This window comes from Myotis yumanensis, unplaced genomic scaffold (genome assembly GCF_028538775.1).
Source record: "Myotis yumanensis isolate MYYU_CA2020_CCGP unplaced genomic scaffold, mMyoYum1.0.hap1 SCAF_10, whole genome shotgun sequence".
NCBI classification, from domain to species: Eukaryota; Metazoa; Chordata; class Mammalia; order Chiroptera; family Vespertilionidae; genus Myotis; species Myotis yumanensis.
The window spans coordinates 43,016,869-43,042,582 of NW_027223761.1; the positions used below are offsets into that span (position 1 = coordinate 43,016,869).

General features: G+C 43.6%; 1 protein-coding gene and 2 pseudogenes across 2 annotated transcripts; 2 read left to right on the plus strand and 1 right to left on the minus strand.

The window, feature by feature from the left end:
- The first annotated feature begins 2,069 nt into the window (after window positions 1–2,069).
- On the plus strand, window positions 2,070–24,673 carry LOC139017312 (T-cell ecto-ADP-ribosyltransferase 2-like). Of its 2 annotated transcripts, XM_070425558.1 has the most exons (6): window positions 2,070–2,114; window positions 12,999–13,075; window positions 14,024–14,104; window positions 14,684–15,419; window positions 17,936–18,034; window positions 23,838–24,673. In XM_070425558.1, exons 3-5 carry the CDS (start codon window positions 14,042–14,044, stop codon window positions 18,010–18,012), a joined length of 876 nt encoding a protein of 291 aa, XP_070281659.1. In that variant the 5' UTR covers window positions 2,070–2,114; window positions 12,999–13,075; window positions 14,024–14,041; the 3' UTR covers window positions 18,013–18,034; window positions 23,838–24,673. The 2 variants fall into 2 exon arrangements, with proteins under 2 accessions (XP_070281659.1, XP_070281658.1); XM_070425557.1 differs by lacking the exon at window positions 23,838–24,673 and having other exon boundaries at window positions 17,936–18,529.
- LOC139017311 (tropomodulin-2-like) lies at window positions 5,198–8,322 on the minus strand (annotated as a pseudogene).
- LOC139018194 (ubiquitin-conjugating enzyme E2 L3 pseudogene) lies at window positions 12,098–12,537 on the plus strand (annotated as a pseudogene).
- Window positions 24,674–25,714: the final 1,041 nt, after the last annotated feature.

Consider the following 25,714-nt stretch of genomic DNA (forward strand, 5'->3'; position numbering starts at 1 on the left):
CCTAACTTTAGCAGAGCTAGAATTCCATCAAAACTCACATAACTTTCCATTCAAAGCCTTCTGTATTATTTGACAAGAGCTATTCGGCTTCTCAATCCAGGGAGGTAAGTGTTACACAATTCATAGAGGCTCCCACAAAGGTGCCTGAATATTCATTACCGTGGGCCATTTGCCTCACATCTTTTTCTCAACAAATAGCTACTCATCCAGAACATTTGATGGATTTTTTGGTCCAGAGTCTTCTCTTCCATCGATGATATTTGGATGGACGCTGATGGTGTGTGTCCTTGTGGTTCCTTTTTTCTATAAGCATATCTAACCAATAAATCTTTTGGTGGATACTTTCTTTCTATAGATATTTTTAATACATTTACCCAGTCAAGATTGGCATATGGGTCTATGAATAGGATAACTAAGATTCTTAGGTACCTGAAAATTGAATGCATATTTTGTCTATGGCAATTTTCTCCAGGGAGGATTCATAGCTTTTATCATCCTCCGGACAGCTCCCTTCATCTCTCATGAAACAAGAAGACCCCTGGGGTAGAGTCTGACTAGGGTCTGTTAGTGATTACAGATCCTAAATTGGAAGAATTTTTTTAAATCATAAGGCTAAATCAAAGCCATAAATTTAATTCTTCATAGGAAAGTTTGTGTGGTTTCATGATACATGTTTCATATATGAGCTCTGTGGCAGGAATGCATGAAATTTCATTCTGAGCAAGAAACCTATTCTGTGAGTTCTGAGTACAGACGTGGCCAACAACACGGTTGATGATTGGTATGTGGGCTGTACTGAAGAAATAGAGAAAAAGTCACCCCAGGTGTTAAAAGAACTAGAAGCAAATAAAAATTTTTTTAAACTGAATGTAAAATGGCAGGAAAAAAATACACACAGAATAAGTGAATCAGTGATTTCCATGGAATAGCTTTTTTGGCCTAACTTTAGCAGAACTAGAATTCCACCAAAATTCACATAACTTTCAGTTCAAAGCCTTCCATTATTAACTGACAAGAGCTATTGAGCTTCTCAATCCAGAGAAGTGTTACACAATTCATAGAGGCTCTCACACCAGGTGCCTGAATATTCATTACAGTGGGCCATTTGCCTCACATCTTTTTCTCAACAAATAGCTACTCATCCACCTTATTTTAGCGGAGAGAATCCATTCTTTCACATCAGAACCTTCTTAAGAATTTCTATTAAAGAATATGCTTTTCATCCACGTGAAGATGAAGCGCAAATTCCAGGCTACAAATGTTGGAATGTCAACATTTTTAAAAAGATAAAGAGAAATACTACTAAATGTTAACTTTAAAAACAGTAATTTAAAAATTAACCTTAAAAATTATTTTATATGACAGAGTTATGCAAAGAGCTGAGGTCTGAGAAAACCTCAGTGTATTGCTTGCTGATTCCAAAGAAATAACCAGAAAGACTGGCTGTGAAAGACATGGGTTTATTAGGACTTAAATGCACACCAGTGGCGGTCGGCTGGTAAAGTTTTCTGTGCCTCAGGCTTTCTCAATACAAGGTTAAATAGAATATGGAAAACAAAACAAAACAAGGTATGCAGGGGACTTGGGGGCGGGGGGACAAGCTGGCGAAAGAGCTATGAGATCAAAATGCTAGCTGTGCCCTAGCTGGTTTGGCTCAGTGGATAGAGAGTCAATCTGTGCACCAAAGGGTCCCAGGTTTGATTCCAGTCAAGGGCACGTACCTCGGTTGCAGGCTTCTCCCGGGCCCTGGTCAGGGTGCGTGCAGGAGGCAACCAATCGATGTGTTTCTTTCATATCAATATTTCTCTCTATCTTTCCCTTCTCTTCCACTCTCTCTAAAAATCAATGGAAAAATATCCTCGAGTGAGGATTTAAAAAAAAGCAAAAAAACCCCAAACATACCAAAAAACCGCTAGCTGCTTTTCTGCAGTTGTTTACAGTCCAGGCTCACATCTAGAAGCAGTTTCTATTGGGCCGTTTCTTGATTGAGGAGCTGGGCATGCTCCCAAGTTCCCACAGTCTGCTTACAGACGGCCTTCATCATATTCCCACGGGGTGCAGCTTGGGAAGGGGCCATACAGACAGTAATTTCAACTGTTTCTCCAGTGGCTCAGGTGAGTCTGGGACTGTGTTCCGGGTGGGAGTGGTGAGGCCTTCATGAAATAGAAGAAGCCACAGGGCAGAGAACAACAGGTCCTTCAACCAGCTGCTGGAGAGTATTAGGTTCCTAAAAAGACAGGACCGATATCCTGGAATAGAGAGCAGCTAGGGCAGTTTCTAGTCCAGCCAAGCTCTCACCCTCCCTGCTGTGCAAAAAGGTCAGAATGATCTGCTGGGCTCCAAGGAACATGTGTTATGGAAAAATACCAGAATGTGTGGCAATGGAAAGTCAGGGGGGTCAGAAGACCTGGTTCCAGGCAGAATGGAGTGGCTACTGCGTTAAAACCCGGGCAAATATGCAGGTGCCTGAACTGAAGCAGTGCTGTGGTGACTGAAGGAGGTTAGGGAACTGGTGTTCTCTATGAGTTGTTCTAGGAGAAAGAACCTGAAAGCTGGGTGGAAGGGGAGTATGGTTAGAAAACAAGAGGATGGAGCTTAAGATTTCAAAGGTAGAATCATTAAAAAATTTGATTAGATTCTGGAATATTTCCATGGAAATGTGCTCTGAAATTTCTCTAAAAAATAGAAGCATTTTGCCCGGCCCACGTGGCTCAGTGGTTGAGCGTCAACCTCTGAACCAGGAGGTCATGGTTTGATTCCCGGTCGGAGCACATGCTTAGGTGCGGGCTTGATCCCCAGCATGGGGCGTGCAGGAGGCAGCTGATCAATAAGTCTCTCTCATCATTGATATTTCTCTCTCTCTCTCTCCCTCTCACTTCCTCTCTGAAATCAATTAAAAAAAAAAGAAGAAGCATTCTAAAGACAAAAAAACAGAAACTCAGAGCTTTCAGTTTCAGAAACTATTTTCAGTTCTAGAGGAACTGAGTTTTTGCAAGGAGTCTAAAAATGTCTTTTAAATTCACATCAGGCCTTAATGGAAACAAGTAAGTAGGCCAGCAGAGGAGAGATGCTACCCAACATTTGAATGTAATGATTACCACCAGACACTGATAAAGAAGTTAGATTTCATCAAGAGTCAGAAAAACAAGTAACATATGAGTAGGACAAATATTTCACAACTTTGGTCAGAGAAAGAATTTGTTGCAAATAATAGGATTTCCATGAGGTCAGAGCCAGAGACACATTCAGGGGTAGAGAGACAAGCACAGAGGGACCCTTATGATGGCCAGAGGCTCTCTAGGCCCCCACAGGAAAGGTCTCTCTTTCAGGGAGCTGCATTCAAGGTGCCAAGTCACTCAAAGCTGAGGACTTACAGCCTGACGAGCCAAGACCTAGAAGCAGGAGAGACTAAGTTGCGCATCAGGCTTGCCAGCGCAACTATCGAAGACTCTCAGGTTGGAACTTCCAATAGAGAGGACAAGAACCGAAGGACAATGTCCTTGGGATCTTCCAAGATGTTGCAGGAATTCCTGGTAGGTGAGAGGGTTTCCAGCTGGGAGTCCAGAGGAGTGGACCTGAGGGCCCCGCTGCCTGAATAATTGGTTGAAGTATGTTGCTGGAAAGGTCTAAGAGGCCCATGTTCTCAAACATTTCTTCCCTTCCCAGGTACACGAGAAGGTCCTGTCCTCCTGGTTCACTTTCCTGGACCTGCTGAACAATAGTCCTCACCTGCTTCCTGATTTTACATTGTCTTCAGTGTAGAGTCTATATAAAAGGGAAGGGTGGGGGTCTGACTGCTTCCTTTGTTATGGCAAATATTAGGAGGCATAAGTGGAATCTTTTCCTTGGTTCACAGTTACTGCTTTTTTTTTTTTTCTACATAGAAATCCAAAGGATCTCTGAGTTGTACTACAAGATTATGTGATCTGTTTTGAGAATTTCCAGCTAATACAGCATATATTGTTTAAATTCTTCAGAGTGATTAACAGCTATATACACTGTCAGCATTAGTATTAAAAATATACATATATAATAATTATAAATATTATAACTCAAAGAAATAAATGATCTATAATAATGTTTCCCCTTATGTGACTTTATTTATTTGCAATTATTATTGTTTTATTTAGGCGCATACTGTTTTACAAGCCTCCCTCTTACTAAAATTCAAAAATATCCCATCCTGTCTAGAAAACTTTAAAATAGCTTTATAAAAAGTTATCCATCAGAGTCAGGTTAAAGATTGAATTTATGGTGAATAATTAGTAAAGGTAGTTGTGCCAATTCATTTTGCTACCCATGAGTCTGGCTTGAAGTTATATCTGTGGGCTAATAAACATTTTATACTTATTTACTAAGGCTATGTTAAAGTCTCATAATGTTTTTATGAAGATGACCCCACTGATCTTTGATCACTGGGGACATGTGCATGCAGTGGTATTTCTGGAACTAAGAGAATTTGTCCTAAGTTGGGTCCCATTTCTCACCCAGTGAAAGATTGACAATACTAGCTTATGTGGTCAGCGGAAGACTTCTGATGTATTTAGCCTAACTCAAAGCTATGCATGTAAACAGAGATAGGCCTCTGCCATAATCAGTTACAAACACACTTACATACTAAATGCCTTTCAGTGGTTATAAAAAGTTTATGTAAGCGAGACAACCTAATATGAAAGTGGTTAAATTCTTTTCAATTGGTGTCATCTACTAAGCTCTGCCTATGTCCATTGGTGCAAATTGCCAGAGGTTCCCACTAGCAAATAAAACAACCATACGTATTTTAAAAATCCCAGATAAATAAGTAGTGCTAAAAAAGAATAAAAATTAAATATTAGTTTTGTGGTTAACAGAAATGAACAACCTTTGATAAAATAGTCCCAGTGGGGAAGGAGAAGAGCTTTTGTTCATTTTTAAATGGCTGCCATGGTGAAACTTCGCCTCTCATAGAAAAAAATTTTAACTATTTTTATTGATTTCAGAGAGGAAGGGAGAGGGAGAGATAGAAACATCAATAATGAGAAAGAACCATTGATTGGCTGCCTCCTGCACGTCCCCTACTGGGGATCGAGCCAGCAACCTGGGCATATGCTCCTGACCAGAATCAAACTTGGGACCCTTCAGTCCACAGGCCAATGCTCTATCCACTGAGCCAAACCAGCTAGGGCTCTCATAGAAATTTACTTCCAGTCTCCTTCAATCATTTTTTACGAACCAGGTCATTATTCTTTGTGATGGCAGCTGCCACCCTTGTTCGTGGCCCTTGCTTGGTAAACTGATATCCAAATTTAAGGATCCTTGAATTATCCTTGAGCATCTGGGCAAGTTCCATCTCTACAGCTGTTCCCAACTGCTGTCTCTGGTTATCGATCTTGATTTCTGTCAAGGTGTCATTTTCCTCTTAGTGCCTCTACCAGGGCCAGGATCCCAGCTCCAGTTTTAAAATTGGATTCTATGTTTAGACTTTTCAAGGTCTTGTTTACTTTCAGCTTATCTACAAAAGCAATTGCCACAGGGTCATGTCAAGTTCAGCCAGGCTGAACTTCTTGACATGGGTGTTGGCCTCTAGTAGTGGTTCTCAACCTTCTGGCCCTTTAAATACAGTTCCTCATGTTTGTTATGCCCAGATTTCAAGATTCCCAAGAAGCCACCAGGGAGCCATCCAATCCGATGCAAAAGCAAAGAGTCTTTTATTTTAAGCCCGGGCTTAGCTCCTCTACCTTCCTTACTGACGCAGCAGCAGGTGGCAAAGAGAAAGCAGTCTGCTCGAACCAGGGGTTTTATAGAGGGTTGGAGTAGGGGCGGGAGAGGGGGCTGTGCCCCCCGCCGATTGGCCAGGTGCGAGCTGGTGACCCATTACACAGGATGTGGTCATATCTATGGCGCGCACTTACCTTGATTGTCATTGGTTAGTTTAAAATCCCGGGCGTGGCCAGCAGAGGCCTGGGCTTCCGGGAAGAAGGCCGCACGTGGCCCCAACATGGAGGATACAGGCAAGATGGAGGGCATGGCCCTCTCCCTTTCAATGTTATGACCCAACCATAAGTTATTTTCGTTGCTACTTCATAACTGTAATGTTGCTACTGTTATGAATCGTAATGTAAATATCAGATATGCAGGATGGTCTTAGGCGACCCCTGTGAAAGGGTCGTTCAACCGCTAAAGAGGTCGCGACCCACAGGTTGAGAACCGCTGCTAGAGCCTTTGCAGATTCCTTCAAGTTTGGACTTAGAATGTTCTTAATGTTGTTGAGATTAACTTCTTGGAAGCTGGGATTGTTGGCTTTCATCTGCTGCAGACTTACTTCCACATTTGTGGGGTTGTGTGGTTCCTCATGTACAGGCTTGACCTTTTCACCTTTTTAAAAAAAAAAAATATTTTATTGATTTTTTTACAGAGAGGAAGGGAGAGGGATAGAGAGTTTGAAACATCGATCAGCTGCCTCTTGCACACCCGCTCCTGGGGTTGTGCCCACAAACAAGGTACATGCCCTTGACCGGAATTGAACCTGGGACCCTTCAGTCCACTGAGCCAAACCGGTTAGGGCTGACCTTTTCACCTTTGACCACATTTCTCACAGGCCCTTTGCCACCTTTAGTGTTGGGTGTTTTTTCATCAAACTTTGGTTATTGAGCAAATTGTGTACTCCAAGAATAGCTGCAAGATCATAGAGTTCAGTGTCGGAGGCAGTGGCCAAAGTTTCTTCCAGTTCTGGATCAAGGGTTACTTTGTCTTTACGCATTTCTACGGGGTTTTCTTTGGGGATAAAGACTCTCTCTTTCTTTTCTTCAGCGTAAGGCACAAAGTCTTCCCTATCTTTCTGTTCCAAAGCCTCCTTCTCCAGGTACATGAGGAGGTGCTCACAGCCAAATGGTCCAGTGGCGGTTTTCTGTGTCTGGTCTTTCTGTCGGAATCCAGGTGGTAGCAGGGCACTCTTGGGATCTAGGTCATCAAGAACATTTGTTGTACTGTACCCCGCGAATCACACAAGGAGGCCTCAAGAAGTCGAATTAAGGAGTCACATTTATTGCAAATCCAGGACTACGAGGGGGCATTTCGCTCTCCCAAATCTCGCAGTGCCCTCCCCAGGCCCACCACCAGATTTATATAGGCAAAGATCACAAAGTTATTGATTACATCCCAGGGTTTGCAATGAGGAACCCAGTTTGCAAACAAAACAAAACAAAACAAAACAAAACAAAAAACAGTTTACAGAAGCAGACTTAAGCATGTTAATTATAGTTCTGGGTCTCCGGTCACTGAATCAACGGAAACACATTATCTGGAGCCATCCGGTCTTGGGACCATTGAGTTAATAGGAACACATTATCTAGAGCCATCGAGGCAATGTAGAATAATTGTGCTGTCCTGGTCTTGGGACCACTGAGTCAACAGGAACCCATTATCTGTGGCCACTGAGGCAATTTAGGATAACTGTGCTGTCCTGGTTCCCAGGTACAGAAGAATGTGCTTTCTAAAACCAGTATGACCACAGCCAATGGGGTATTCACTGTTATGCCCAGATTTCAGGATCCCCAAAAAACCACATCAGGGAGCCAGCCAGTCCGATGCAAAAGCATAAGAGTCTTTATTCGAGCTTGCTCGGCTCCCCCACCTTGCCGACACAGAGACAGGAAGCAGAGAGAGATAACTCTGTGTGGAGACGGGTTATATAGGGGGAGTTGGAGGAAGGGGAGGAGAAAGGACTGTGCTCTGCCGATTGGCCAGGCACAAGTCTGTGTCTTGTTCCTGGGTGTGGCTAGCAGAGGCTTAGACTTCCGGGAAGAAGCTCCTTGCCAAGCACGTGGCCAAGGTAAGATGGAGCACTTACCCTGGGGCAAGGTGGAGGGCGTAGTCCTTACCCTGGGGCAAGGTGGAGGGCCTAGCCCTTACCCTGGGGCGAGGTGGAGGGCCTAGCCCTTACCCTGGGGCAAGGTGGAGGGCGTAGTCCTTACCCTGGGGCAAGGTGGAGGGCCTAGCCCTTACCCTGGGGCAAGGTGGAGGGCCTAGCCCTTACCCTGGGGCAAGGTGGAGGGCCTAGCCCTCGCCCTTTCATTCACATTACAATCAATAGGGTATTCAATCGAATGGGATGATTTATATAATTCAGAAAATCAAAATAACTTTTCTATTGTTAAACAAAGCAAATAAGTACAGAAGCCAAACAGCAGGGTTAAAGTTAAACTATAGTTTCTACCTGAGATTATTGCTACCACACTTCACATTTTCCAAGTGTTTCAGTTCCTCTTCTGAGAGTTTTCCAAAAAGCTCATCTTCATCAATGTTCTTATATTTCTCCAAGTCTTTTCGAAAAGGGAGTTCCATGGTTTCTTAGATGCCTTTCTCTTGGGCAGCGCACATTTAAATGGGCCAGCTTCCTGAGACTTCAGAATGCCTTTGTGCCCCCATCCCTGAACCGGAGGTGGGAGTCGTCAGTTGGTCAGCTCCCAATATAGCGGGGCCAGGATCAGGGCCCCTTTCTGTTACTTTAGAGAATCCTATAGGCTGTGTTAGTTCTTGGGTAGGGTTTTCCTGACTTATCTAATCCTTTAGCTGTACATGGTAGTAACAGCTTCTGTGGAAGGCTTTTCATGGCTTTTCTTGATGCCCTGAATGCCCAGGTAAAACTCTGAAAATCATCCCAGACCAGGATGTACTGACGACCTCTGTACTCTTGACATTTTGGGTTGGGTAATTCTTTATTGTGGGGAGCTGCCTTGTGTAGTGTAGGACATTCGGCAGTAATCCTGGTCTCTACCCACTAGATGCCAGTAGCACCCTAACTCCAGTTGCGACAAATGTCTCCAGACATTGCCAAATGTCCTCTGTTGGGCAAAATCGCCCATCAGGCTTGCCAGTGCAACAATCTGAGATTATTGAGAACCACTACTTCAGACACATCCACCTCCTTGCTCCTGGACACCTAACTGGTCATCAAGTCCTGTTGACTATACCTTCTTGAATTATCTCTCAAATCTAGTCCCTCTGTTCAGTCTCCACTGTTCCTGGTCTCCTAAGGAAATGCACAGGGGTGTTCTACTGTTTGGATGGAACAGCCCTAGAGCACGGTATGATCTGAGGCCGAGGCTGCAGTAGCTGATGGCAGCCATGGGGTGATATCCATTCAATACCAACTCTGGAACCTAGGAGTGCACCCAGGGCCAGGACACAGCTTTAGGAGGAACTGGGTGGAACTTAGCCCAGGCCAAGTCAATAACACTATGCAACTTCTATCTAGGCGTACCTGCTGTGCACCAGGCACTGCAGAAAGTGCTTTACCCCTAACAAGAACAATCATAGTTAACCTTAATTGAGCATTTACTCTATGCCAGTCATTGGGTTCTGTACACTGTATAGAATATATCTTTGAGTTCTCACAAGAATCCCATAAAAATAGATATATTCATTTATTTATTATCCTGTGGTATAGATTAGAAAACAGACTCAGACAAGTTAAGAAACTTGAAAATATTCACATTTAATTCTTCCCCAAATGTTCAATAAATCCATTTAACTACTAAGTACCTACTTTGTGTCACTTATGCACTCTAGTAGGTGTGAGGTAATATTATCAACCCAATATTATGGAAGAGAAAGCAGATCTCAGAATGTGAGGGTTGTAGTCCAAGTTTGCACAGTTTGCCAAGTCACTATTTTAATTCATAATTACCCCTCTGATTCTAGCACCTTCCACTGCATCCATATTAGAACACAGAGAGAGGGACCCCTAAGCTGTGCCTCCTCCCAACCTGTCTGCTCTGCTGGTCTTCTACACAATAAGATCCTCTCATGCATCTACTGTGGGTCAGGCATTGTTCTGGGCATTTGAAGGTGATAAAGACAGACCCAGGCCTGGCTTTCATGGAGCCTACAGCAAAAGGGGAGAGGGATGGCAGGAAAGACAGTTGTTTAAAAAACTTATTCCATAAATCATTAAGTACAGTTGTGCTCAATGCTAAAAAAAAAATAGGAAGTTGTGAAGAAGCCAGCCTTGCATAGGAGCTCAGGGTGGCTTCCTGTGAAGAGAAATTAAGGCTGATAGTAGAAGACTGAATAGCAGTTAATAGAGCAGTGAGTCAGGGCGGAACTGTCTATTGGAATGAAAAGGCCTGGAGGCTGGGAAACATCTTGGCATTAACGGTCAGAAAGCGGAAGGGTAGCAAAGTAAGGATAAATAACAAAATCCTGAATCACAGAGATAACCACAAAGTGATCATGTGCCTTGTCCTAACTGCTTTTGGTTACAAGCGTGGACTCTGGAACCAGAGAACCTGGGTTTGAATTCTAGCCCCTGCGCCCATGTATTCATTGTGTGACATTGGGCAAGTCCCACCTTCTCTGTGCCTCTGTTTCTTTGTTTGGTTTTTAATCCTCACCTGAGGATATGTTTATTGATGAGAGAGAGAGAGAGAGAGAGAGAGAGAGAGAGAGAGAGAGAGAGAGAGAGAGAGAGAAACACTGATGTGAGAGACTGAGGATCGAACCCCAAACCTAGGTATGTGCCCTGACTGGAAATCGAACTAGAAACCTTTTGGTGTACAGGATGACACTCCAACCAACTAGCCAGGGCTCTGAGCCTCTGTTTTGTCATCTATAAAATGGGAGCAAAAATTGCCCCTATCCTTTAAGTCTGTATGAGGATCAAAAGAGTTGATACAAGTAAAGCTATTAGGAGAGCACCAGGTAAACAGCAACTGCTATTCTTATTATTACTCTGATACATAAAAATGTATACCCTACTCACTTCACTTTCAAGTAAGCATCTCTCTAAGACATAAAAACTTCTCCCCCCACCCCTTTTTTTTTCCTGTTCCAGTCAATGAAAAGGGAAACTTCATTGAGGCCCCAGGGTCTCAGGGTCCAGGCAGAAAGCTGCCCTGAGGGGCCAAGAAGGTGGTAGAGGGGCCTTATTTGATCTTCTTGAGGCACAGACTGTTGGTGTATCCCCAAGAAGACAGTGCTGGTGGAGGGGAGGGTGTAGGCAGGTGGCATAACACTTGTGGCAGATCATGTTATCACAGTTGCACTTCTCAGTGAGCTAGCAGAGGGAGGGCTCCATGATGCCACCACATGCAGGGTGGGCTCTTTCTGAATAGTGTAGTCTGAGAGAGTGCGGCCATCTTCCAGTTCTTTGCTCATAAAAATCAGACTCTGCTGGTCAGACAGGATGCCCTCCCTATCTTGGGTTTTAGCTTTGACACTCAGTGGTGTCACCGGCTCCACCTTGAGGGTGATGGTCTTGCCGGTCAAGGTCTTCACAAAGATCTTCAGCTCTGCCTCTGCTGGAGAGGCTGCTCCATTGCCTCATCAAAGAGAAAGAGGACCAAAGTTTATTTATAAATGTACATTGTGGCCTCTCTGGTGTGATTCAGTGGTTGAGCACCGACCCATGAATCATGAACCAGGTCACGGTTCAATTCCTGGTCAGGGCACACATCCGGGTTTCTGAAATAAGCCACTCTCTTCTGATAGAATAGCTTTGATGGAGCAAGGCCAGAGATAAAGATTCTTCTTCAGTGGATAAGAGTAGTGGGAATGAAGGATGGTGCAAAGAATCCCGCCAAGATATCTGAGCCCTTGTCACACGCGGGCCTAATGTGGCTGATGTTACATCTATCCCATTTGAAGAAGTCACCCTTGAGCCCAATCTTTCTCCTCTAGCTCTCTCTTGGAAAGAGAAGTTGAGATCCATGCAGCTGAGTTAGGACTAGGGATAGCCCTTAACTTGTACTGACCCTCATGGAAACATATCCGCATTTTTACCATATACATAAACAGTATTACTCGTAAGTGTAGAGAAGGCAAGATTTTTCATTTGTCCTTGACAACTTTTAAGAAAGCTGGAGTGGGAGCCTGGCTGGCATGGCTCAGTGGTTGAGCTTCGACCTATGAACCAGGAGGTCACGGTTCGATTCCTGATCAGGGCACATGCCCGGGTTGTGGGCTCAATCCCCAGTAGGGGGATTGCAAGAGGCAGCCGATCAATGATACTCTCTCATCATTGATGTTTCGCTCTCTCTTCCTCTTTGAAATCAATAAAAAATTTATTATAAAAAAAAAAGAAAGTGACCAGATCCAAGATGGTGGCCAGCAGGAGGAGATGAGGGAGCTTGAAGAAATCTGCAAATGTGGAATGAAAAACTTCAGTAACATCCAGGTTGATAAAACTAATTTATTAACTTGGCAAGGGCTTATTGTTCCTGACAACCCTCCATATGATAAGGGGGCCTTCAGAATGGAAATCAACTTTCCAGCAGAATACCCATTCAAACCACTGAAGATTACATTTGAAACAAAGATCTATCACCCCAACATCGATGAAAAGGGACAGGTCTGTCTGCCAGTAATTAGTGCTGAAAGCTGGAAGTCAGCAATGAAAACCAAGTAATCCAGTCTCTCATAGCACTGGTGAAGGACCCCCAGCCTGAGCATCCCCTTCAGGCTGACCTAGCTGAAGAATACTCTAAGGACCGTAAAAAATTCTGTAAGAATGCTGAAGCGTTTGTAAAGAAATATGTGGAAAAGCGACCTGTGGACTAAAATCTGACACAATTGATTCCAGCGAGTGTGAGCAGAGACCCTGGGCACTGCATTCACAAACCCCGCAAAGCAGGACTCTGTGGAAAATTGCTACAGGCCACCTGGCGTTTGCTTGAGGCAGTTACTAACTTACTACAGTTTTCTTATTCAAAAGTGGTCTTAGGTAACCCGTAATGAAAGGATTAAAAATTTAAGATGTTCTAAAAAGAAAAAAAAAGGACAGAAAGCTGCAGTGGGGAGAGGGGAGATATCAGGCATGATTGACTTTAGCCACTTGAGTTTTTAAGTGTCATTTTTCCCCCCTCACATTGAGGTGGGGCAGTCTGTTCCTAAAGCCTGCACAGGGTTCTGGGCCAAAAAAAAAAAAACACAACAACAACAACCAAAAAACCCAACCCAACAGACAACAAATCACAAATCTAATTTGAAACTGAAAGCATATCTCTTCCCAAAATAAAAAGGCCAGAGCACTGCCTTCTCAGGCACTTCTATCAAAGACGGACCAGGACCAAATCACCAAGGATCTCCAGGAAATCAGGTACCTGATAACTCGGTTCTGTTCTCTGAAGGGGAAGGGTCTCTGAGTGTGAGGACCCCAGGAGGGCCCCTGAGGAGAGACTGGTGTTTGGATGGGACTGGAAGAATATCTGAAGCCAGAGGTGATTCCTATAGTGGCAGTTCTTCCAAGAGCCAAAGCCACAAAGTCAGTTCTGTGTAAGAAACATTCTAGGTAGGGAGGTGAGGTCAGACCTGGCAAATAAGGAACCATATGGAAGGACAGACATGCTGTCTATCCATCCCTCTTAAATTTAAAACCTTAATCTTAGATTGTGCAATTTATATCCCAGAATCCTGAGGCAGTACTGTTGGTCCCTGTGTCTCATAGGCCCTTGTGCAAAAGGCTCTCCCGCTTCCTATGGTTAGTCAAGCCTAGATCTTCAGGTCAGAATAGGAATATACTTATTTCCCCCCTTCCCCACACCAACTTCTACCTTTCCTTCAAACCAAGAAACTCCCGAAAGCTTCCATGCATGTTAGCTCCCCTGATAGAAGTAAAGGCTGACAACATTGAGAGATGTTCAGAAGTATTGACTTAAGTTTGAGCCCCAGATTAACAAAACTTTGAGACGATCTTAAAAACACACACAACCGACACATTTGTGAAAGGACTCATAGTACTTTTTTAGGGGGAGTAAAACGTCAGGGCTTGTGAAAGATCCACTAAAATGGGATCTGTTTTTCTCACTGGCCATCTGAGTGACACCTAGCTCTGCCTATGACCAGGATTAACTGTTTCTTTACCAGCTCCCTACTGATTCACTTCTCCCTGTGTGCAGGACCCAGGCAGAAGTCCTGGTTAGCTGTGCAGAAAGCAGAGTATGTAGGACTGGGGCTTCCAGATTTGCAGTAGGGACCGAGTCATCAGCACACTCACAGTGGAACTAATGTTCACACCTCACTTTCATTATCTTATATTTTTTTGCAGTTAGTTTTGAACTTGGAGATGACTTCTCTTCTAGCCACAGCAGTTCGCTTTTTGATCTTAACTCAATGGCTAACACAACAGGTAATATATATCACCCCCTCCCATCTGCATCCTGCTGACCTGCTTTGCCTTCACATCTTTAAAAGTGTAGAGTTCCCACCCTAACTGGTTTGGCTCAATGGATAGAGCGTAGGCCTGCAGACTGAAGGGTCCCAGGTGTTCAATTCCAGTCAAGGGCATGTACCTTGGTTGCAGGCACATCCCCAGTAGGGAGTTTGCAGGAGGCAACTGATTGATGTCTCTCTCTCATCAATGTTTCTAACTCTCTATCCCTCTCCTCTCTGTAAAAAATCAATAAAATGTATATATATTTAAAAAGTGTAGAGTTCCCACAGTTGGGTCTGAAGCTAAAGCCATGTAGAAAGCATGAGTCTGAAAAGAATAGTTTAAATATTGGGAACCAAAACAGAGTAACAAAGGCTAGTTTTTTCTTTTTACACTACTCACGGTATAATAAGATTGTCTTCATGTGTGTACCATACATGATTGCTATGACAGGAACATGTCAAATTTCATGCTAAGCAAGAAGTCCAGACTGTGGGCTCTGGGCAGCATCCAGTACTTGCAAATGGGTCAAAGAACACTACCTCTTCTCTACAGGTGACCGGCTGGGTACGACCAGGTAATTCATGTGAACTAGGCATGGCTGAAAATGCGTTTGATGATCAGTATGTGGGCTGTACTGAAGAAATGGAGGCAAAAGCACCCCAGCTGTTAGAAGAAGAACTTAAAGTGAATAGAAATTTAAGAGCAGAATGGAAAAATGCAATGGAAAAATGGGAGGAAATAAAGAATAAAATAGACTCATCAAAACGACTCAAAGATTCCCATGGGATAGCTCTAGTGGCCTATACTGGAAATATTGCAATAGAATTTAACGAAGCTGTAAGAAACTTCCGTCAAAATACACATAACTTTCAGTTCAAAGCCTTCCATTATTATTTGACAAGAGCTCTTCAGCTTCTCACGACACGGGAGTGTTATACAGTTTATAGAGGCTGTAAGACAAAGTTTGATTACAGTGGGAAAGGAAATGTACGTTTCGGCCAATTTACCTCTTCATCTCTCTCTTTACTTGAAGCTGGACGGTTTCTGGGCTATCATGAGAGAACACTGTTTAAGATCACAACCTGCTTGGGTGTTAAAATTGAAAACTTCTCTCGCTATCAATATGAAAAGGAAGTGCTAATTCCAGGCTATGAAGTGTATCAGGAAGTCATCAAAGAAAACGATTACATTTCACTTAGGAAGCCCAATATATCTAAGAGTAACTACAATTGCTACTATATTACCACTAACTCTCCAAGAATACCAGACAGCAATTTCAACAGCTCAGGTGAGTCTGGGACTGTGTTCCAGGTGGGAGTGGTGGGAACATCCTGAAATAGAAGAGGGAGTTCTCTGCTACCAGAGGCCACCAGGACAGAGCACAATGGGCCTTCAACCAATTGCTGATGAGTATTAGGTTCCTAAAAATACAGGGCTGATATCCTGGAATAGAGAGCAGCTCAGGCAGTTCCTCGTCCGGCCATCTCTTAACTTCCCTGCTGTGCAAAACAGTCAGAAAGATCTGCTGGGCACCAGAAAACATGGGTTTTAGAAACTAATATGTCAGGGGGTATAGGAAAGGTTTGGGGAGTTGGGAGACCTGTTCTCAGGCAGAACAATACAGCCACTGCAGTAATCCTGCCAGGAGATGAGGGTGCCTGAACTGAGCAGGGGGCTGTGGGGATCAAGGGAAGCTGGGGAACTGATGTTGTCTATGAGATATCCTAGGAGAGAGGAGGGGGAGTATGGTTAGAAAATAGGATGGTGGGCCTTGAGATTTCCAGTGTGGGTAGTTTATAGGTTCTGAGTTGTTTGGAGGACATTTCCATAGCAGGGGTTGGTTACACTGAAGAGCAGGTGAATAGTGTTGGAGCTGAGGAAATCAAAGAACTGAAAGAGTTTGCACCAATGGGCCACATAGTAGACCACATGCACAGGGTGATACCTAGACTGATGAAGGTTAGAGATGGTAAAACCATCAGTGAAGGCATATGAGTGAAGACATATCAGTAGTGGCTGGAAGGCTGTTACCTGTCCAGCCCTGTGATGGGTGAGAAAGTGCCACCAAGGGTTGTCTCCACTTTACCCAACCTTTCCCAAGGTGTCCTGGCTCTCAGGTTTCCCTGCATTTACACCTATCATTCCTTCTGGCCTGAAATCTCTGACTTCATGTCATATTTCATCCAATCGAAGACACTATCAATTTAGTAAAGTAATTATCTTTCACTATCTTTCATTATCTTTCACTAGCTCAGATATCACTTCTAATTATAAGGCTTCCTTGATACTCTCAGGCAAAATTAAATACCATGCTCCATGCCATAAGTTGGGGTCAGACAACCTCAATGGTAATCCAGGCTCAACAACCATTAGTTCCGTGAATTTGAACAAGTTACCTGAGCAATCTATGTTTCAACTACCTCATTTGGTGTTTTTTTTTTCTTTCTCTCTTCCATTATTTTTTTTTTATTATTAGTTAAGGTATTACAAATGTGTCCTCATCCCCCCCATTAACCCCCAACCTCCCCCCTCCTCCCCACACACTCATGCTCCCATCCCCCTGTTGTCCATGTCCATTGGTTTGGCTTATATACGTGTATACAAGTCCTTCAGTTGATCTCTTCCCCTTCAACTACCTCATTTGTAAAATGAGGATATAAATAGTAATACTTCAATAGTGTGTCTGTGAGAATTACAGAAGTTCTTAACTTATTGCCTGGGACATCAGTATTGCTTAACAAATACTCTTTTTTTTTTTTGCCCCCATGGAGAACCTTGTATGCATCTCAGCCATATATTCTTCAGCTCTATGGCAATAATTTGTTTACAGTCTGGCGATCTCTTTAGTGCCAGAGACTTTGTCTTCCCGCTCCCTCTGCACCCAGGGCCTGTCGGTAATGCCTGGCTTGAATCAGGGCTCCAGTAGTTGTTGCTGAAGGAAGTTAGGTTTTGTTGAGATGCCAGGATCTAGCCAGAAGTGGATCTGAGCTGCAGAGGGACTGAGTATCCAGTAAGTTTCAACCAAATTAGTCGTTATGCTTTGAAAGGTTGCTGGAAACAAGAGAAAAGTTTGAGGTGGAAAGGGACTGCAGAGAGTGATTACTGGGGGACTCTGAGCTTTTACCTGTAGAATTTTGAAATTGGATCAAGCCTAATAAAAAACAGGACAACCAGGAAAACAATCCAGCAGAGGAAAGGTGCTGCCCTCCATCTCAGGCGCAGTGCTTCATGTTCATTCAGATTCAGGCAGACTGAGCTGAGAACCCCAGGAGAGGAGGCCAGATCCCACCCAAAGACTGAACTCTTATTAACACTAGACTAGAGTATATATGTTGCTGCAAAAGATGTATGTTCATGAGGTCCCGAACCAGAAACATATTCCTAAGTGGACAAAGACAAACATGGAGGGGCTCCCACAGTGGCCAGGGATCTGCAGGGCCCATGTGGGGAAAGCCTTCCTTACTGAGGCACATGTGGCTGGCAGCACAGGGGCCTGAGAAGTGGGGATGGGAGGGTGTGAGGAGTCCATAGCCCTGAGAACTCAGTCCATTCAACGCGACCTTAAATTCAGAGACCCAAAAGGATGTGTTCTCACAGTCCACTCTCTTTCTGGTATTCCTGGGTATTTCAGGAGCCCCTGAAAGGCAAAAGGAGAGTCTAATTGCTGGCTAAGTAAAAGGAACCCCTAGGGCTCACACTGGTGGTGTTTTGAGCCTTGGGGGAAGGTTGAAAAGTCTGGGAGGCCCATGTCTTAAGAAACACCATAGAGAAACCAAACCTTTCCTTCTCTTCCTCCCATTTCAGGAACGAAAGAAAGTTCTGCATTCATTCTGCTGCTGCCTGGCCTCCTGGTCCTGCTGCTCCTCCCTGCTGAGCTGTAACCTTGCCCTGCCTGGTGCCTCGGTCTGCATGGGGTATTGGGAAGGGAGGGACCCAGGGTCTGTGTGTGGCTTATGTGAGTGCTCACATCCCCCAAGACATCTAAGGGATCTTCTGGGTCTGACCGCAAAAGTATGCTTCCTGTCTCCAAATGCACTTACTACCTGAGATAAGTCCCTAGTCCAGCGGTTCTCAACCTGCGTGTCGCGACCCCTTGTCGGTCGAACGACCCTTTCACAGGGGTCACCTAAGACCCTCCTGCATATCAGATATTTACATTAAGATTCATAACAGTAGCAACTTCATTAGTTATGAAGTAGCAACGAAAATAATTTTATGGTTGGGTCACAACATGAGGAACTGTATTTAAAGGGCCAGAAGGTTGAGAACCACTGCCCTAGTCTCTGGACACTTCACTGCGATTAAAAAGCAATGCTTTTACACACTGTCAGCAGTAACGGTCTTTAAAATGCAATTTAATCTTGATGAATGTTATATTCTAAAGAAATAAACCACTGATAATCACACCTTGCTTTTCTGTGACTAGATATTACTACTAGTTGTGTTCTTTGCCCAGGAAATTCTCCCAGGGCATTAGATGTGATGCTGGCATTTTCACAGTTGAGAAGTTTCATGTCTTATACTTCTCACAAATATCCTTGAAGCCCTGATTGATTGAGCCAGAAATACCAGAGCTGTGTTAGATAAATCCTCCCTGCACCACCCCACCAGAAACCCAAGCAGTCACCAAGCCCTGTCAACTTACTTTAACAATAGCTCTCTATTGATTGGGGAAGTATTTCTTAAGACAAAAAAAAGCATAAGCTATAAAGAAATTTTTTGACATAACAATAACAATATAACTTGAATGTATTGGGTACTTACTATGTATTAGGCACTCATTGTTCTCCATTGTTCTAAGCACTTTATATGTTTAGTCATTTAGCCCTCATAATAACCCTATAAGGTAAGTTCTATTTTTCTCCAATTTAACAATTGAGGCACTGAGGTTATGTAATCCACTGTCAAAGAATAAAACAAAGGTAAGGAACAAGGGAAGGGAATAGACTAGGGAGAGGAAGGGGGTGAAGTGTTAGGAGGAGTCATTCTAATTAAGCAGTGAAAACTAATACTCCTGATAGGATAGAGTCCATAGGTCTGCACATAATTGGCTACAATAAATCCTAAATTCTTTGCAGTTAAAATCTGGCATACAGCCCTAGCTGGTTTGGCTCGGTGGATAGAGCGTCGGCCTGTGGACTGAAGAGTCCCAGGTTTGATTCCAGTCTAAGGCACATGTCTGGATTGCGGGCATGATCCCTAGTTGGAGGTGTGAAGGGCGCAGTCGACCAATGATTCTCTCTCATCATTGATGTTTCTATCTCTCTCGCCCTCTCCCTTCCTCTCTCTGAAATCAATATATATATATTTTAAAATCGGGCAGACAGACCTGGCCGGTGTTGTCCAGTGGCTTGGACGTTGTCTTGTGCATGGAAAGGTTGCTAATTCGATTCCCCTTCAGGACAAATAACCATGTTTCAGGGTGGATCCCCAGGAGGGGGGAGGGGTGCAGGAGGCCACTGATCAATGTTTCTCTCTCTCTAAATTAAAAAAAAAAAAAAAAGAAACCTGGCATACAGGGGTCATTAAAAGTTTATGATCAACTTCAGCAGAAAGAAGCACTTTGATGAAATAAAGCATCCATTTTATGTCTGTTGATCTCCTAGTTGAAAAAGGCACATTGTTGCAAAACACCTGGGGAATAAATAAAGCAGAACGCTATCTGATAAATGAAGAACGCAGGCAATATTAGAAGGATATAACTTCCTTCTTTTCCCTTCCTCCCCCAATTCCAAACACAAACAGCAGCTAATTACAAAACCTCATCTGTTCTAGCCAACCCCACTCTGGCCCTGATGACTTCGGTTACACTTGTTAAGAGTAATTCTAAAACTGAAAGGGACCATAGGAAATGCACATTCATACCCAGAATGCTTTCTTCCTCCTGAGCATGAGGATTCTCAGAGACCCATGGAGATCAAGGGTCCACAATTTAGGATTCTGGCAAAACTTTCATTCAAACAAAACCAACATCCAGAGGACACTCCAAAAGGGTGAGGGTATGAGTTGCTGGAACAGAATCAGTAGTTGGTCCACATCAGGGAGCTGGGAAGTGAAGGCCCTTCCTTCCTTTCTTGGAAGACACACCCTTGGCCTGTGCTGCAGGGGAGGCTGAGTTCATTAAAATACAAGATACTTACTGGGCAGACACCAGCACTGTTCTCTTAGAAATCAAACAACTAGGTTGTTCCAGATATTTCCTTAGGAAACGGCAACATGAGAAACGTTCCGGAGATTCAAGCCTGAAGTGTTTGTGTGCAGGAGAAGGTGGAGGGGTTCTCACCCGCAGAGCAGCGTTGTGTGGGGATTGGAAAGTGCTAGGGTGTTTGATTAAGGAGAGTGAGCCCTCAGTCAGACACTTAAGATCTCCTCCAGGATGTAACAGCAACGGAGTTTGCTCTTTAGCCTGCCACTATCAGCTCAACCACCAGGGGGCGTGGTTCACATTTTCACCCCGGCGTCTCGGAAATCCCAGCGCTTCCATCCCAAGTCTTCTAAGGTGGATCGGGAACTCTCAGGCAGGCCAGTAGCCTGTTTCCCTTGACTTGGGAAAGAGGTGGGAAACCACCCTTGAAGAGACTAAAACTAAAAACTTGAAAAGCAATGTCAGTGATTTGAGTATACCTTGTCATAGTTAAACAAGGTTCAAGTTACTTTAGAAAGAGGGCGCTATAGAGAGGAAATGAGGGAGCGTGTGGGTTCCCAAGAGAATTCAAATAAAGACTATGCTGAATCTGCCTCCAGTAAAAGACAAGCTGGATGGTGGTGTCCTGTATGAGAGCAGCAAAAGGGAAGCCTCATAATTCACAGACCCTGGGAGGATGCCACGGCGCCACAAAGGACACTTGGCAGAGGGGATCAAGGGCTTCCTTCTATTTGCTTTACAGAGCAATGGAATTCTTTAAACCTTGATTCCAAGTCTTAGTCCCGAAGGTTTCTTAAAATCTTTGTGACTACCAATTTTCGGCTTTATGTTAATTTGCATATCATTTGGCCTGATCTTCATGTTTAATTGGAACTCAGCAGGAGCCTCGAAGCCATAAGTTAGATTGTTCCCATTTCCCAGCCAAAATTTCTGAATTAAGGGCTTAGACTTGAAAGCAGGAGTAGTTTTTAAATATGTATTAACAACCCAGTTTCTTTTCCAAGGTTATTTACACATATTTTGTTTTATTCTTATAAGAATGTAAAATTTACCTTTTGCCCAAAGGTTTAATACTCTATTGAATAGCTTCATTTTTTTTTTCACTTGGAAGCTGTTTTTTTCTAAGTAAAAAGCCATTAAAGATTCATCCTTTTGAAGACTAATTTTTTAATCTATTTAAATGCATTAACATAAATCACAGAGTGCAATTTACAGCTCAACTCTCCTTGCAAACATGGTGTCCTGCTACTTAGAAGGTTTTATTTTTTTCTCATCCTGGAGGGCTTTTCATAAAAAGCTGGCACATTTAAAGTATTGGAGGTGTGACTTGGTTTCTTAATTTTTCCCCACGGAAACACTGACTCCCTTTATCTTAGATTTATATAAGCACTCAGTGGTCCCTTGAAACCAATACAAATAGGAAATCTACTGAGGTTGAGAAACATTATAAACGTATTTTCTACAAATCTACAGAGGCCTAAATAATTCAAAAGTACTTTGATGTCAAACTCATTTCTGTGTCATCTATAGTATGTCCAGATTAATCCTCCAGAAACAAGCAAGCTGAAAAATCTATTGGGGTCTCAACACCTTGGATTCACCATTCCCATCCCTCAATTCATATCAATTCAAACACAATGCAGCTGGGCTTTTACACGGGGGGCATGTCTTTCATTCACACAACAGCAGAAACAATAATTTAATTGTTGGGCAATCTAAAGACTAAGCAGGGGCCTTATTTCCCTAAGGAGAAAAAAACCATGCATACATTCAGAAAACACACCCCTGCTCTGAGCTTTCCTGAACCATAATACATGTATTTGTCCTCTAGGGGGCAGTAGTTCCCTGCTCTGGACGAAAACAACCGTGGTCTGGTCCACAGGTTTGCCTTTTGGAGCCTCCAGGGAAAATACACTCAGCTGTGCCTTAATTCGAAAAGAAAACACGTCAGCTTCAAATCAGATAAAATTCTAACCCAGAAACTAGGTACATCCATTCCAGGAGCCAGAAACACAGGAGCTATCCGTCTGTTCTGATTGCTGGCAGGCTCATAGATAAGACTCCACGTGTATTCCCTGAACATCTGGCAAAAGCCACAAAACAATAATCCACCGAAACAGCAAACAAACTGCAGTTTTTCTGGATGCTCTACTGATGTTTTTAGCCAGTTGCAACTTGATGTCCTTATTTTGAACAGATTAGAAACAGATCTCAGAAACAGGCAGGTACCCCAATGAGACCAAATGAATTACCATTGCCTGTGTTCCCTCTGAAAACAACTGAGACAAGGACTTGCCTGAAGGGGATTTATTTGGGAGATGATCCCAGGGTGCAGGAGTGGGAAATTGGTAAGGTGACCAGCCATCCCTGCTTACTTGGGACTCACAGCCCTAAGATGTGAGCCTTTCAGTGCTAAAACTCAGGAAGGTTCAAGCGCACTGGAATGAGTTGGTCACTATAGGAACTGGGGAAGTGGCCCCAGAGAAGGAGGGAAAGTCAGCGCAAGGCTGAGCCAATGAGTTGGTTTGATCCCATGGCACCTTTCGAGGTGCATCTCAGAATTGGGGAGCATTTATCCATGGGTTCTCATACCCTATTAGTCGAGTGCTGCCCTGTGGGGTGTTAAATCCTCCCACAGTTGGAGCTCACATGCATGAGGGCCTGTGAGTTCCTATAGGCATTTCCCATTGCGGCTTCAGAGAAGCCCTGAGCAGAGAGTGAGAGAAACGCAATGCAGCTGAGGCCCAGCAGCTCTGCTGGGTTACGCCTAACAGATCTGGTTGCTGTAGCAATGGCTGAAGTCAAAATTGGACTGACAAGGTGTGAGGTCCAGCACAAGACATGTCCGGTCCTTGAAGGTTAACTTTGCCTCATATTTGAGCTCCGCATGGAGTCACCACCTGCTGCTCTTAGCTCCCCTTTAGTTTATTAATTTAAAGGAGGCGAAACTCTCCAACTCTTGGTTTAAATAAGAAATTCTACAGAGTGGTTTTATTTCCCTCATGGATATTGAGGAGGTTGCCATGCCAATGATCCCCTCCTGGTGAAAAAAAAAAAAAAAGAGAGAGAAAATTCACAGGTATTTGTACCAGCCTCAAAAACCAAAATGTCCATTTAAATGTCATCACATTGTAAAATAACAGGGAGGACAACCAATCGAATCACAGACCTTTTAGAGGTTAAGGTGTCCTGTCATAAGATACATGGACCACTGCTGAAGCCCAGATGTCTGGCAAAACATGTTGGAAATCATATTTGCAACAATGATTCATATGTATTTTTACTTCCATCGTTCTCTTAAACTTTTTATGACAAAACATTTTCAGAATCCTCTTATACCATCAATAACCATCAGCTTTTGGGCATGCTTCTTCTGTCTCCCTCTGTTAAGAATGCATGAAGTGGCAAGCAACAGAAAGACTAATTACATGATGTTAAGTAAAAGCACTATTTGTTTCAAATAACATAAAGTCTAGATATAGGCAGTCCAGGGAGTGTGTAGAATTGAGTGATGTCTTCAAAAAATGAGCTCCCTCTAATGCTTTGGTTCTCCATTTTTAGAATGTGGTTGCAATATGGCTGCTAAGTCTCCAGAAATCACATCCTTGTACCAGGAAGAAAGAATGAAGGTGAAAAGAACCTAAGGATATGCCAGCTGCCTCTGGTTTCCTTCAGAAACTTTTCCCAGGCTCTACTCAGTAACTTTTACTTACACCACTTTGGCTTGGACAGGTCACATGGTCTCTACTTGCTGCAAGGGAATGTGGATGGTGAGCAATTTTAGCTGGGGACATAGCCACCCTGAACTCGATCAGGGTCCTGTTAGTCAGGAAGAAGGGTCCTCTGTCCTTTTGCCAGTGATCTTCTCTCTGCTTCCAATTTTCTCCCTTTGACCACCCAGGACATTCCTTTATTTAATAATATTTATTTGATACTCCCTGCCAGTACCAAGGCTAGGTCTGGGGGCTCTAAAGAGAAATTAAAAGTAGTCTTTGCTCTTGAAAAGGTCCTAGTCTAACCTATAGCAGGAAGCCAATACACAACATCAAAACTTGATAACTGCACAGTCACAAAGGCACACTATTTCAAGATATAGCCCTGGCCAGTGTGGCTCGGTTGGTTGGAGCATCATTCTGGGCACCAAAAGGTGGAGAGTTTGATTTCCAGTCACGGTTCAATCCCCAGTTGGGGTGCATGTGGGAGGCAACCAATAGATGTTTCTCTATTACATCAATGTTTTCTCTCTCTCTCTCTCTCTCTCTCACTCTCTCTCTTTCAAAAAAAATTATATAGAAGAAAACTCTCAAAGATATAAAACCAGAAAAGGCCCAAAGGAGTTGCATTTTGGAGATCAGACTGGACCAGGAAGGTGTAGAGCTGAGGATTGTTGATACCATTATAAGCTTTTTAAATAAAATAACTGAAAAATAGTACTGCAGTAAACATCTTTGTGCATAAAGAATGGTTGTCATTTTGGGTTATGTTTCCATGATACATTCTTAGAATTTCTGTGTTAAAGATCACAGACACAAATTTGCTTCCAAAATTATGCAGGGTTGTTAGAGTTTAAAGGAGCGACATATGTAAACTACCAACCAAGCACATAGCAGGCGCTCAGTACACATTAGTGAGAAACAAATAAATCACCCAGAGTTTTGTCCCAATTCCAGCCCTTTCCCAAGAGCTGCTACAAAGAAGATGTTCCCTGGTTCTTTTGCTAATACAAATAGTACTGCAGGGAGCCGTCCTGTGCCAGTGTCCATTCAGATTGGAGCCAGTGTATATTCCGGGGAGAGATTTCTGGAAATGGGTAAACACCTGTCATTTTGCTAGATGATGTGTCTCCTCCATCGGGGTGGTACCATTTTGCACTTCCCCTAGTAATGTGTGAATGTATCTTTTTCTCACAGCCTCACCAAGAGAAATTGTTGTCCAACTATAAGATGTATATTCATCTGATGGGAGAGAAATGGTCTCTCAGCGTTGTTTGAATTTGCATTTCTAGCGGATACTTGTCATTTCCCTCTGTCATTGCTCAGTCTAAATTTCTCTCGCCCTTGTTAGCACTTTAATTGGTCTCACTGCTTGCCAAGGGGATGACCCAGATCTTTGTCCCTGAGGGGTCTGGGCCCTTGGTGGCCTTGCCTTTGTCAGGTCAAGGATGCCTCATTGCCCCTGCAGCGTCATTACTGAGCACAGAAGCACCAAGAGGCATCCTAGGGGATTCCGAGCTCTAGACGATCTCCTTCTGCCCCACAAAGTATCAGCAACCCTGTCTCTTCATGAAAATCAGGGTTGATTCTACCCTCCCACCATTGTAAGTCCATTTTTCCTTCTGAACCACTGGTATGAGGATCCAAAAGTGACCAGGTGGTGGTTGTAGCTTCAGGTTACGTGGAACTCTCCTGTGTCCCTCGGTGGGAGAACTCGCCCCTCCC